The 15,348-nt window shown below is 36.2% G+C and overlaps 1 protein-coding gene across 3 annotated transcripts in view; it reads left to right on the top strand.

Moving 5' to 3' along the window:
- The window catches only part of LOC118201726 (uncharacterized), a 149,885-nt gene that overhangs the window by 32,750 nt on the left and 101,787 nt on the right, over positions 1-15,348 (top strand). For 2 of the 3 annotated variants that reach the window (XM_085824797.1, XM_085824801.1), the window contains 2 exons: positions 3,256-3,372; positions 9,281-9,363. In XM_085824797.1, the coding sequence (XP_085680923.1) occupies positions 3,296-3,372; positions 9,281-9,363 (160 nt within the window). In that variant the 5' untranslated portion in view covers positions 3,256-3,295. The remainder of the gene's footprint in view (positions 1-3,255; positions 3,373-9,280; positions 9,364-15,348) is intronic. The other variant, XM_085824808.1, reaches the window with a different exon arrangement.

Here is a 15,348-nt window from a genome sequence, read left to right as displayed (position 1 = left end):
AAAGTTTCAAGACTTACCTCAGAACTAGAAATTTATTGAACATTTAAGTAAAGCGGACTAAAATTCTTCAAAATATGATCCTTCAGCATCAACACAGCGCTGCCAGCGCGTCTTCCACTGTTCGTAGCCCTTCTGGAAGGCCTCGGGCGTCATGCTGTCAAGGGCTCTCGTCGAAGCCTGCTGGATGGCGTCGATGGAGTCGAATCGCTTCCCTTTTAGGCCTGTCTTGGTTCGGGGAAAGAGGAAAAAGTCACTTGGAGCCAGGTCGGGGCTGTAGGGTGGCTGCGGCAGTGTTGTCACGTACTGTATACTAAGCGAATTTTCGCGTATGTACTGGAATTCTTGTTTCAGCTAAAGAGAGCAATATGAAGCACTTAAATATAATATTACTCAGAATTAGGATCTCCTTTTAATAAACAGAGCTGTAAAAAATGCCTGTATGTGCTACGCATAAATATTCTACCAATGAAGAATGAGATTTATGAAAGTGTTATTATATTTTTATGAAGACTCTTTAAGGCCCCGCATACAACTTTTGGAGGGATTATTATGATGTATCGGAACGCATAAGTTAAAACAGTCAAAAAGGTTTTGCCCAACAGGGTTTTCTTTTTCCAAAGAATTGAATTTACCTATCAGATTTGAAATATTACCTAATCTTTTAACTTTTCAGATATTAAGACACATCTTGATCTGTGCAGTATTATGTTTAAGAGTATAATGGATAATCACGAGCTTCAAATTCTGACATTCGAAATGTCTGAATATGGGTAACTGGTAAGTGGCTTCATATTTATACTGATGGTTCCCTTTTGATAGATCATACTGGGCTGGTTCTAATGTTCACTGCAACCTTTTTCCTTTTTATAAAACTATTGGCAGATATACTCTTCATTTTGATGCCCTAGTTGAGGCAATTTATATGGCCTTAACGTTTTCTGAGAAGAAACCCTATCGAAAGGGCTATTATATTATCTGATTCTAAGTCTACTGTTTAAGAAGTATTATCATATTCGATTAATGCTTGACATAAGAATGATGCAATATACTAAAACTCTCAGCTTGCCCACTAGAAAGTACTACAGTTAGTTTTCGCTCATTGTAGTAGAATAAAATGTATCGTAGAATAAGGTGAGTAGTTAAGAACATAATAGTCCTGGTTTCAGTTTTACATAATTCGCCAAATATCAGAGAAGAAAACTATTTTACTTGCTTGATTATTATTTTCTCAAATAATTATTTTAGACTTGCGCTCATTTCGAAATGAGTGATTTAAATTTTGATGCTTATTTCCACCTCCAAGACTTCCGATTCACTTTATAGTTCATCTGCACTTGCTTTTAAAGGTTATTTTTATTCATGCGCTTGCATCTTTATCTTCCGCAAGCCTTACACGCATAGCTAAGGAAGATAAATTTCCGGTCCAAATATTTCTTACTTATAGTCACTCAACAAGCACGGTTTATTGCAGAATCCCCACAACACGTTTTTACAAGTTTTATAATTCGTCCACAGTGACTCTGTAAAGACATTAGGTTATTTTTTGAAACTGGAGAAGGTAAAAATGATCACTGCCCTCGCCAGGAGTCGAACCTGAGACCTCTAGAATACGCGCAGAGTGGGCTGACCATTACACCACGAAACCATGCTAAGAAGGTGGGAGAAAAACCTTACATACTCCTCCTTTTATAGGGCGATTGGGGATTAGAAGACGCAATCGCCAAATCCTGGTGGTGGAGAGTCATGATCCACCACGGTTTTAAGTTCGGGCACCGCTGTAGAGACATTAGGCTATTTTTTGAAGCTGCAGAAGTGAAAAATGAGCAATGTCCTCGCCGGAACTCGAACCTGGGACCTCTCGAATACGCGCCGAGTGCGCTCATCATTACACCATGAAAGCATGCTAAGAAGGCAGGGATAAATACCTTATAAGTCTTATATCAAACATTCAAAAATTTCTGTTTTCCGTATTTGAATTTTCTGAATTCATATAAAAAGTTTATTAGATTTTGAGTGAAGCTGAGCAATTTGAAGTGGTACTTTACTTCAGCCCCATAACAGTTTTTAAAGAAAACCTACATTAAAATATAAAAAATGACTTATCAATTGTTACCTTAAAGTTATTTTATATTAACAAGAATAACATACTAGATTTGGGCTAAAATTGGTAAACCGGAAGTGATAGTTTACTTGAAACTCTTAATAGATTTTCGTGGGGGGGGGGAATGTTATAATCCAATATACGATAATGATATATTGAAGTTATGATAAAATCCAATACTATTTATTAAAATTATTTAAATTTTGCACTGAAAACTCGTATTTGCATATACAATCATGATGGAGAACAACATATTAGATTCTGACTGCATATGATAAAGCGGACGTGATATTTTACATGGAATGATTAAAAGAATTTTGTGGAAAAATATAGAACCACTATAGTCACATATAAAGGATATTTCTATTATATCCACACACGATATTTATTTATATCAAGTCACAGAAGAGCGAAGAGCAAGATTTTATAATAACGCTTTATTTCAGAACTTTAAAGCAATTGTAACTTTAAAACACTTGTTTTTCTCTTATATTGATGATGACGACGAGGCACAAGAACAAATTGCACATTGTCAAACACCAATTGCTTTGCTTCTTACTGATCCCGGAACGCAGTATTAAGCTGTAAATCCAAAAAATTAACAGTACTGTTTACTGATACCGAAATATCACAGATATATATGGGCACATCAAAATAAATTTAGATTTATTGATACTACAGAAGTAACATAGATGAAAATAAATTATGGTATTCGTTTCAAAATATTTGTTTTACTGATATTATTGAGAACTACTTTTGTTTAATTAAAATTCAATTATTAGATGTTTTTCACATGCCCCATAAAATACAATTCAATAAAAATAAATAATTAGGAAAGCATTTGATTATATTGGTATACATTTAGAAAACGCAGTTTTTACACATGACGAATTATACCTAATAAAATGTAAACCAGAATTTCGTATAACAAACCTTTCTATTTATTACAATATATTAGGTTTTGTTATAACCGGAAGTAAGATTTTACTTAAAGTTTCTTGCTATTTGAAACAGGGAATTCTCCTGGAGGTCATGTACTGGCCATGTCAGATTTTTATCCTCTGTAATTTTAAATGTTCCATGATATGTAACATTCTGTATACGTCTAGATTTCTTGGTCATTTCTTAACATACTTGCGTCTTTTCTCTTGCAGGAGAGCTAAACTGGCTTCAGTAGCGGGAGAGACAGGGAGAATGGAAACATTTTCCATGAACGTAATTGCCCAGACCCTGTCCGCTCATTCAGAGATGATTGCGCCGGGAGTTATGGGGTGAGTCAACCGCAACATGCACTTTATCTTTCACATGGTGTGAATATCACATATTTTCAAGTGAGAAAAGTTTTTAGCTACATATGGTGAATTTCGCATCAAGCATCTTTCTTCTGATATAACAGATTAGCTCCGCACAATGGGGCTTCAAACACGATAAATGCGTAGGAAAATTCCACATCAAAATGTTTCGGTATAGTTTTGTGTTGTTCTCTTTACAGTCTTAATTTTTTTCTAAGTAGTTCTGCTATCCTTTTTAGCAGCAGCATACAGTTTCTAAGAAAAATCACGTCTAAGACACTAGATTACTATATTTTCAGATTTCTAGCTGCTCGATATATTCATCTCGTAGAATCTTCAAAATTTGGGCTTGGCATATCTCAAACAAGTACGCTAATTCAAAATGACTTAATTTATTTACATTTACATATTCGAAATTCTTTTCGTTTAAGAATTCAGAAACATAATTCATATGTTTAAGAAAAAACACAGAGTCGCTGAACACCGGTAGTTTGACCGGAGTTCGAATTCAAGCAAAAGGGCTATCTTTCATTGTTTTTTCCCATGCATAAAGTGGGCACATGATAGTTTCCTTAAGAAAGGTCCTTTACAAAGGCTTTCCTTCCCTTAGGAAGGTAGCCAAATCAAATAATCCAAACCTATCAAAAAGAAGAGAGGAAGACCTTTTAATGAAACAAATTTAAATTTACAGATTAATAGTGTCAGATGAATGGTGCGAGCAAGCTACAGAATGATAGAGCGGTGCTTGCTGGTATGTAATTTCCCTATCCTAATCCTTAATTCGGTTACTCCAGTTTTTGGTGAAATTTTCTATATTTTTTATGCCGTAAGAGAGCGTTAGTTCTATGGTACAGCTTCATAAGTGGAACTTCTTTGATAAATAACAAGATTCGCTTTTTTGTCAATGTTCGTATAATGATTTGGTTTATACATTTTAGGCTTTCAGCTTGAAGCCAAAACTGAAAGAAGCGAAAAGAAACCGATTAATCGCAGCAGTCAATGGTATCAATGACAGCAACGAATAAAGAACACAATGATTTTACTTTGAGCTTTCGTCAAATGCTATGGTTTACTATTCGTGTTCACGGCGTATGATAGAAAAACTTTTTTATTAATTTTTTTATTATATATTCAATAACTTATAATATTTATCATTATAAGTTCAATATTGTCTGACCTCTTCCTATGGTAAAAATATATTATTTTCGTTCCAATAAGTCCCTGAAAATTTGAAAGGGGGAAAAGAAAAAAGAAAGATAAGGATATTTTAAATTCTCTCTTCGAAGTATGCTTTTCCATCACTGAGATTTAAACTTCGTCGAAAATTGGTTCGGATCAAGTGCGCGTAAGAATACTTTTTACGATTAGCTGTAGTTAAAAACCATAAATCCTCTGATTTTACTTCGTAATAATTTAATACTATTTTACACGTAGTTTGAATGTGTCACCGCATTAAATTTATAATATTTGCAAGTTAGTAAATTTGGGCAGTGCGAGAGACGTGAGATGTTTATCTTCTTCGTAGCCGAACAAAACCCGATTTCCAGAATTTCATTATTCGTCATGATACAGGATCTTTCATTTTATACAAAATGCAGATATTTAGGAAACTGAGTGACTTGGAAAGCACGAAGTATTCTTATTCGTGATTTAAAACTATAACCGATTTTTAATAATGTATCTAATTTGCATAGTTTGTTTACATCGTTAGTACGAAGGAACTGTTTTTTAGATGAAAATATTGTATTCATTTCAAATTTCTTGAAGTGTTATTCTTTTCATATAGCGAAAAAAAAGACCTTAGCAAACAAAGATCGGAATCAGGTTAGCACATTATTACCAAAAAAAAAAAAAAAAAAAAAAAAAAAAAAAGGCATAAAATCTTTTATTTATTCTACAGTGTAACATGGAACTGCATCATTCATTAGAAAGTAATTATCTGGAATTTTAACAACCTTTTGAAACAACTCTTGTTTTATGCAAGAAAAAAAATAAATGAGATAGGCTTCTAATACCGTATCTTATATAAAACGCATACCTTTATATATATAAGTGGCTAAAGTGTGTGCGCCGATACTTTATTGTTGCCACTCGGAAAAATGAGCGCAGAAATTAACGTTTCCGCAGTTTTTAATTGATATCTCGGCCGATTTAAGTCGAGTACAAAGGTGAGAACGGTATCGATCGATTCGCAGAATTTTTTGGAATCCGAGGATACGCGTCTCGAAATTCAACTCGGCGCCGTTCCGTAGATATTAGAGAAAAAAGGTTTTGACACGTAGCCAAATTCCTTTAATAGGGAAAATCCAAGAAAGAAAGTGGAAAATGTTGGAAAACGTAGGGAAAAATTAGTTTTTTAATTAATATCTCGGCTATTTAAAGTCCAGAGAAGACGCGAATGGTCAAAATGGCGTGCCGCAGACCTGCGGAATCCAACGGTGTGCTTCGCTAAGCCCAGGAGCCAGCCGTTTTGGAGGTGATGATGTCACTTCCCCCCATGTTGTTAGTTCACACCATGCGGCTTAAGCGTCTGCTTGTCGCCGATAGTTTATTGGTTGCTTGCGTAAGTGTACTAGCCAATGGGGTGAAGTTGCCACGGCGCGTTGTTGCCGTTTCAATAGAGACGTGGAAAATTTCCTGTAAAACTTGCGTTTGCTGTGACCATCAATAAGTCTTAGGGTCAAACGCTTAAGCGTGTTGGCATTTTTTTACCTGAGCCTGCATTTGGACACGGTCGACTTGTTCCTGTTCAAGAGTTCTTGAAAAAACTCTAAGTTAAAGGTAAACTAACGTAAAATTAAAAAATAATTTATGGTCCTCTGCAAGGCGAGCTTAGAAATGATGGAAAGATCTACACAAGAAATGTTGTGTACAAAGAGATCTTTGACCTGTAAATTAACATTTTATTATTTAAAGCACTTTTATTTATTGAGTTACAGGTAGCTCTTAAGAAATGCACCGCCAGTGGTTTCCTTCATTGCACCCTACTTTAAACAATTAAGCAAGTAGAAGGGGGAAACCCCGTGGGGCAATAAGCAAAGGGGCTTCCTCGCCGCCTACCCTGGGTTTACATAAAATAATTACATACCCTGGGTTTGCATACAATAATTACATACCCTGGGTTTACATACAATAATTACATACCCTGGGTTTACATACAATAATTAATACAGTTTAAATTAGCAGACACCTTTGCACAAATCATTTTAATTACAATTCGTAATATCTAGAAAAGCGGTCATTTTGTATGACCGACGGGTTTTCTAGTATATATATAATTAAATCAAAATCAAATTAGAGTTAATAATTAAATCAAACTAAGATTATTAAATCATCATTTAATTAATTTTGCAGCATACTGCGCGACTTTCAATTCAGGCATAGTCCATATGTTTTATCCATTAGATACGACCTTTCAGGAATTCCCTCAACCAGAATTCACAGAGATCCAAGTCCTGAGAATGAAGGGGCCAGGTACTCAAAATTACCGGATCATCCGAAGCAGTGCCTTCAGTGTTCCGGGAATGTGAGGTGGTGCACCACATTGTATGAAAACCTATCTAAGAATCACTGTTTTTGAAGCTGGAATGATATGCTGTTGAAGATGTTTGCAGTAACAGGAAGTTGTGATAGAATACCTTTGAGGGTCTTGAGGAGTATTTTCCTCAAAGAAAAAGCACCAAGAATGAAATCAGCAGTAAAAACACATCATACAATAATGCAATGCACAATATTAAGATTTGAAATAACCCATATGCGACAATTTTGAGTATTAACTATCTGTCTAGGATAAAATGTGATTCTTCCCACAAAATGTTCTAAAGCCATGCATTGTAAACGGCTATTCTGGCCAAAAGAAGACTAGCAAAATCAGAGCGTTTGTCCGGGTCTACAGGATATACCTCTTGCAGAACTTCGATCTTGTATGGATGCTGTTGTACAATGCATCGCAGAACATTTCGTATTGTCGACTAAGGGAAAGGCAAATCACTCGACACTGCACCAAGCGCTTATTGAAGATTATTGGAACCGGAGGCACTTTCGACTGCGGCAATAGCGACTTCTTCCACAGTTCTATTTGAAATCCCTTCCGTCCTGTTCCTCCTAGTACACGTAACTGTCTAGAAATTAAAAAATAATTCCTTTCAAACCATGCCTCAACAGAGACCCTTTTTGTAAGAAATCGTCGATATTCTTTCGACTTTCAAGAGTTGATATACTCGCAGTGCAATTGAAAATACCGTTCTCATAAAACTACTTTTATCAATAAAGCTTGATCTTTCTTCTCTAAATGCATGGTGAGGAATGATTTTGTTTTTCAAAACGCCCCAAATCCGCATAACGTCCTTCCTATATTGCAGGAAAAACACCACCTGTCGGTCGAAATTTGAACTATTCATTTTTATCGCAGATTCTATCTATACAATAGACAAATTCCTATTCTTCCTATACAATAGACAAATTCCTATTCTTCCTATACAATAGACAAATTCCTATTCTTCCTATACAATAGACAAATTCCTATTCTTCCTATACAATAGACAAATTCCTATTCTTCCTATACAATAGACAACTTTCAGCGAAATAAATAGGTATACCAGAATGGCCTCTACGTAGATTTAAATACGGTAACTGTGATTATAACTATCTTGTATATGCTGGGAAATGTAAATTCTTTTCCATTTTACTCTATTTGATTGTTTTTACAGTTATTTTATTCACTCGTTTCTGCAATGTTTGTGTTATTATCTTTTCATTTTTACCAAATTCGGTATTATATATATAATAAATTAAAATTTATATATATATATAAGATATAAGCATGTACATTTATTCCAAAATTTCCAATTTTCCCTCTTCTGTGCACTATAATCTTTGCCCAAAATAAAATTATGTGTTAATCTAGATATTGCATCTCTAACTTTATATTTGTTGGCTCACTGCTATTAAAATGGTAAAACACTTTATTATAACAATTTAATACTTTTCTATTTATTCCACTTTACGTTTTCAAAGGAGATGCTACAGCTTTCAAAATTGAAATTCATTTTGAATCGATTGCTAAATTTATTGAAGAGTAGGGATTTTGCAAGCAAACACGGATATTAATTTTTGAAAGAAGAGAAATAAAAATATTTTATGATTTATTACAGCTTTATTAACATAAAGTAAGCGGATAAATTAATAAAATTATTAACTGACTCTTCTTTACTGTATTAGACTGTAAAATTAAATTTTCAAATCGCGAATTTCTTATTCATATCCCCCTCCCAAAGATAAAATATAATAGTAAATTACTTGAAATATTCTTGAAACAATGCGAGATTCTTAACTCTTGTTTAAGATTGAATGAAAGAATGCTTGAATGAAAGTTGTTGTCTGATGAACTACATTACCGCAGAGCATTTCCAGCAATCTGTCACGTGGAGTCTGTCAATATGTTCTAGTATTGGAACTATGTATGTGATCTGCTTCCTCGACCTGAGGATATTCATTAGGGAGCTACTGCATTGGAAGTGAAAGCAATGGTAGGTCTGAGTGATTCTCAGAAGTATAGTGGACATTATTAACGATTTATGTTCCAAAAATATACTTCACATCTGATAGCTTCTTTTTCCCACTTCCTTTACCTCTTAAAATAACATATTAAAACAACAGACAGCAATATACTCGTATTTCAATATCTGAAGACATTTAGACCTTCTTCTTTAGACGGTTAACTCTCGTGTGCTTTGTCATAATAGACTAAATAAACAAACAGCAACATTTTGGATGCGGGGTTGTTTACTGGGGTCTGAATATTTCATTGGTTTCATGCATTGGGGTCTGAATCCATTACCGATTCTAATTTCTTCAATTTATTTAATATTTTTGTTTGTTTTTACAGCATCAACTTCATGAAGCCCGAAAAGCCTATCAACACTATGTCTGAAGTCTACAAACTGGTCCAAGAGGAAGAACAGAATAAAGGTAACGCTTTTAATATCAAACACTTCATCTCCCTTTGTACGAACTAATATGAATGTAATCATATATGATAGCACGTTTTGTGGAAAGTTTTTAAAAATGCGCTCGTTTTAATAAAGCAAACACTGGAATATCTCTTTCTTACATCTGGCATTTTTTTCAGATTAATATTGCATAAAAATGAATTTAAAAATTTACCTTTGCCTATCCTTCCATTCAAAAATAAATCAAGTCGTAGAAATAATGTGAATACTAATTATAAACCAAATTGTTACTTATACTACAGTTAGTGTTTTATAAACAAACTTAGAAATACCTGTAATCAAATTCGGCAACACTGTAATTTAAATGCATGAGTACTTGCAAAAAGAAATGCAATTTAAAAAATATGTAAAATAAAATGAGCTTAAAAAACAGCTTGAATTCTATGAGCTTTAAATAGCTAACAAGTACCACTAAAAAATAAATTAAGAATATTAAAGCACAGCAATCTGAAAATTTAGACTAGAATGGCCGTTACAAAGAAAAGATTACCATTAAAAATTTATCATAAAATTCAAAAAAAGTAAACAATCGAAAATAAACGATTGCGGAACATATTATTGCGTGCGTACGGGTTCGTTTGGAATTGAATGCACAAGTCGGATGAAAAATGAATAAGATTTATTATTTTCATAAATAAATAAAACACAATGCTTCAATTTTTTCAGATATTCGTGCAATATTACAATATCTCACAATAGTTATCTTTTAACTACTCAAACGCTCAAGAGAACTTAATTCAAAACAGCTAAAAGCTAATCCGCAAATTCGCTACAGTCAACTAGAGCAGTTTTCTAAACAAACTCTTAAAAAAACAACAAACTAACTAATCATCGAATCGAGAGGTTTTCATCCTTTTTATAAGATTTTAAATCGCGCGCGAGAAATTTCTGGAATTTTCTCGAAAGCAAAAAGAGATATTTATTTATTAAATGTTAAATGCACGTGCTCTTGTAATTTAACTTTCCGGCTTAGCTTTCCTTTAATATTCGTCACGCGTTGCACTGCACTGGGAATAAGTGAGTGAGTGAGTGAGTGATTATGGCGCAAAAACCAGAGATGATTATGACGCGCCAAACAAAAGATGATTATGACGCGCCAAACAAAAGATGAGATGATTACAATTGATGACATTAAAATTCAATAAATAAAAACAAGTAGATAAATGTACCAAATCCAGAGGATGAAGTCATATAAAAACAAGTTAAAAGCACATATTAACATTCAAGACACAGTCTTCAAAACAAATTACATTTGGTAATAAAAGCCAATCTCTTTTAAATAATAAAATAAATTAGAATTGACCTCTCTTCCGATTAAATGGTCGAGAGGTAAGTCACAGCTATTAAAATATTTCTGGCGAAGACTATTAAAACATCGACACTCAATTAAAATATGACGAACAGATAAACAAACATTACAATTAAAACAAACAGGCTCATTTTCAGCTTTAAGAAGATAGCTATGTGTGACTCTGGTATGACCAATTCTGAGTCGAGTCAAAAGAACGTCCTCTTTACGATTTCCAGCAAAATCCCAATGCTCAATTCTAGGTTTGATGTTTCTCAACTTGTTGTGATGCTGAACATCCCAAATTTGCTGCCATTTTTTTCGTATCTTTCCCTTGATGACACAGCAGATGTCTCTAAAAGGGATAAGGCGACTGGACAGTTCGACAGCAGATTTTGCCGCGATGTCTGCAAGCTCGTTTCCCTTTATTCCCGTATGCCCGGGAACCCAGCAGTACAGGATTTCATATCCTCGTATCATTAAATTTCTATGAATTTTGAGAACATCCACTACCACAGGATTCTGAGCGTTGGGAAAAGCTTCCAAGGATTTAAGAGCACTATACGAGTCTGTGTAAACTATGAACTTTTTGTGGCAGAGCTTTGGGATGTACAAAAGAGCATAATATATTGCAGTTAGTTCAGATGTTAGGACAGAGAAAGCATGGTGCAGGCATCTGCCCTCTATGTAATTTTCAAATACAAAAGCCATCCCGACATGATCATTTGACTTTGATCCATCTGTGTATATCGGATAATAACTGCTATATTTGTGCCTGTGCTCAGCGAAAAGTTGTCTGTAAACGATCTCGTTAGTGCTCGCCTTTACGTGATGTTTAAAAACATCAAGAAGCTGGATCCGTGAATTTTCCCAAGGTGGAATTTCAAAATTCTGTACTGCTTGGGGGTGCATATCAGAGAGGGAGAGTTCCTCAATGACAGGGCGAACTCTTAAAGGGAAAGTAGGAACACAGGATGGACGTGTTTCAAATAATGTGTTACACTCATTATCAAGTAAGCACAGCTTATTGGGATGTTCAGGTTGAGATAGAGTATTAAAATATTGCAAAAGGGACAATTGCTCACGCCTCAGATGAAGTGATGGTTCGTTACAGTCAACATATAGGCTCTGCACAGGAGAAGTCCTGAAAGCTCCTGAACAAATCCGCAGACCTTGATGGTGAACAGGATCCAGTTTTAACAAAACAGATGAGCGAGCGGATCCATAAACAACTGAGCCATAGTCCAGTTTAGAGCGGATAAGCGCTCTGTAAATGCGAAGCATGGAGCAACGCTCTGCACCCCAGGAGGTGTTCGCCAACACTTTTAAAATATTTAGTGTTTTTAGACACTTCTTTCTCAGGTTTAAAACATGAGAAAGGAAAGTCAATTTTCGGTCGAACGTCACTCCTAAAAATTTTACTTCAGGCGCAACTGGAATAATTGTACCATTCAAGTATAACTCAGGTTCAGGATGGAGACCTCGCTTCCTACAAAAGTGCACGCAGACAGTTTTCTGTTTCGAAAATGTAAATCCCTGTTTGTCTGACCATTCTTGGATCTTAATCAGAGCCATCTGCAGTTGCCTCTCTACATATCTCATGTCTGCTCCTCGACAGCTAATCTGCAGATCATCAACATATAGAGATCCCAAGATGGTGGGAGGAAGTTCTTTTAGTACAGAATTTATTTTTAAACTAAACAGGGTTACACTGAGCACACAGCCTTGAGGCACACCCTCTTCCTGTTCAAAAACATCCGAAAAAACAGAGCCAATTCTTACTTGAAAAGTTCTAGTGTTCAAGAAATTTTGAATGAAAATTGGTAGGTTGCCGCGCAAGCCACTCTCGTGAAGATCCCGGAGTATACCGTATCTCCATGCCTTATCATAAGCTTTTTCAATGTCGAAGAATATCGAGACAAGGTGGCTTCTTCTTACAAATGCTTTTCGAATAGATGTCTCTAAGAGGAGCATGTTATCTACAGTTGTTCTTCCCTTTCGAAAACCACTCTGATAAGGCGATATAATATCATTCTTTTCCAAGAAGTAGACTAGGCGGCTGTTTACCATCTTTTCAAACAGTTTGCAAACACAGCTGGTAAGGGCAATTGGCCGATAGTTCGAGGGATTCCTCGGGTCTTTCCCTGGCTTCGCAATAGGAATGACAATAGCTCTCCTCCATGCACTGGGAAATGTACGCTCCTTCCACACTCTATTGTAAAGTGTGAGAAGGGCACTCAGTGACTTACAGGACAGATGCTTTAGCATTTCATAATATACGCCATCCAGACCCGGACAAGACCTATGTGTCTGCAACAAAGCTCTCTTTAGTTCAACCATAGTAAAGTCTCTATTGTACGGCTCAAAGTTGGAAGAGTTGAAAGCGATGGGATTTTTCTCAGAGCGTTGCTTGATAGAAAGAAATGCAGGTGAGTAATTTCGGCTGGAAGAAACGGCAGCAAATGTCTCACCAATTGTATTTGCAATTTCTTCTATGGAGCTAATCACTCGGCCATCTTTTTCCAGAAAGGAAAGTGAGTGGTCTTTGTACATTCCGCATGCTTTTCGAACTCTTTCCCAAACCCGCTTACTAGGCGTAGAGGATGTTATTGAGGACACATATGAAATCCAGGAATCCCTCTGGCTCTGCCTTCTTACTTTCCGTGCATTTGCTTTGGCTCTTTTAAAAGCTATGAGGTTTCGCAGAGTAGGATATCTACGAAAAATACCCCATGCTTTTTTCTGTTTTTTCAGTGCTTCATGACAGTCGCGATTCCACCATGGTTTCGAATATTTTAGTGTTTTTCCTGATGTTCTAGGAATCGAAAGCATAGCTGCCTGAATAATAGTATTAGTAACAGCTTCAACAGCGTCATCGATATGCACACCTTCTACCATTTCCTCTGTCAGCTCTGCAACGGAAGAGAAGAGTTCCCAGTCTGCCCTGTCCAGGATAAAACGAGGGACTCTCGACACGGGGTTTGCTCCTCTTCGTGCAAGAGACACAAAAATAGGATAATGATCGCTGTTGTACAGGTCATTTCCGACACTAAAAGTGCAAAATGGCAACAGAGATGGTGAACAGATGGCAAGATCGAGAGCGTGGAATGTCCTTGAAGGCTCATGGAAGTACGTATCTTGCCCATTATTTAGGAGACAAAGGCTATGATCTTCGATCATCTGCTCTATTTGTCTTCCTCGGCAATTTGTATCTTTACTTCCCCAGAGTGGACTATGGCCGTTAAAATCTCCTATTATGATAAAAGGCTCAGGCAGCTGCTCTATTAGATTATTTAAATCTTGCTGATAAATGTGCTCATTTGGAGGCAAATACAAAGAAACAAATGAAACAATAATATCAAAATTTATTTGAGTAGCGACAACTTGGAGGGATGTCGTCAAAGGAAGTACATTTGAGGGATAATCCAGTGAGGAGAGGAGACCTACACCTCCACTGGCACGCTCACCTGCAATGTTATCCTTCCTGACGAAAGAAAACCTCCGAAGTTTTGCATGGTGTTCGGGTTTCAAATTTGTTTCCTGTATTGCTAAGCACACAGGATGATACACATTTATTATAGATTTGATGTCAAGGAAATTTCGGTGGAAACCGCGACAGTTCCATGACATGAGGGTGGCCATTATGAATGGTTTTTGTTTTTTCTGTGCTGTTCTTTTGTTTTTCGTGGAAGTAGATGCCTGGGAACTTCTAGACCCTCTTCTACTTCCATAAAGTCTGAATCCGCAGATTCAGAAATCATCTCATCAAAAGAGCTATTGCTGTGACTTCTATTTTTATTGGATATTTTATGTGTAGAAGTTTTGGGCTTACTTTGAATAACTGTTTCTTTCTTTTGTACTATATGGGTTGCATTTTCTTTTTGCTTGTTGGATGTAGACGGATGGGTTTTATTTGCTAGGGTCTGTGTGCCTATTGATGTTTGGGTGGCGACTGTACGAGATGATTTTACAGCACTGGCGTATGATGTATTTGGTCGAAGCTGTGTGCTCTGGACTAATCTTCTGGCTTCGGCATATGAGATGTTCCTCGTAAACTTTGCAGTCTGCACTTCTTTTTCCAATTTCCATTTTGGGCAGAGGCGTGAAAATGCTGGGTGCTCACCCTTGCAATTTATACAAAGAGGCGCAGCCGTACAATTTTCAGAATCGTGGCCAATCTGTGAGCATCGGGCGCATGTAAGGCTGCCACGACAAGACAGAATGGCCGAAACGCTGGCATTGGAAACATCGCATAGGGTTTGGAATATAAGGTCTTACAGGAATATTTAGATATCCGGCCTTAATATTCTTAGGCAGATCAGGCGTGTTGAAGGTAAGGATCACGTGTTTCGTGTCTATCAACTTACCTTCTTTACGCATCTTGATCCGCCTTACACCGCAGACATTTTGTTCGGAGAGCTCAGAAGCGATCTCTTCTTCAGAAACATACAGAAGGTCGAATTCTGAGATTACACCCCGACAATAGTTGAGTGACTTATGTGGTGTTACAGTCACATTCGCTTGCCCAAGTTTAGTTATCTGAAGTAAAGAAGCAGACTGGGTGGCTGAGGTTGTATCAATAAGCAGGTCTCCGGAGCGGAGACGCTTTATATTTCTCGGCTCACCAATACAGGACTGGATGTATTTGTTTATTAC

Source organism: Stegodyphus dumicola, chromosome 1 (assembly GCF_044657685.1).
Source record: "Stegodyphus dumicola isolate Sdum_Otavi_A_Nest chromosome 1, ASM4465768v1".
NCBI lineage: Eukaryota > Metazoa > Arthropoda > Arachnida > Araneae > Eresidae > Stegodyphus > Stegodyphus dumicola.
The sequence above is the reverse complement of the archived record's forward strand: the minus strand, read 5'-3'. Positions and strand labels throughout refer to the sequence as shown.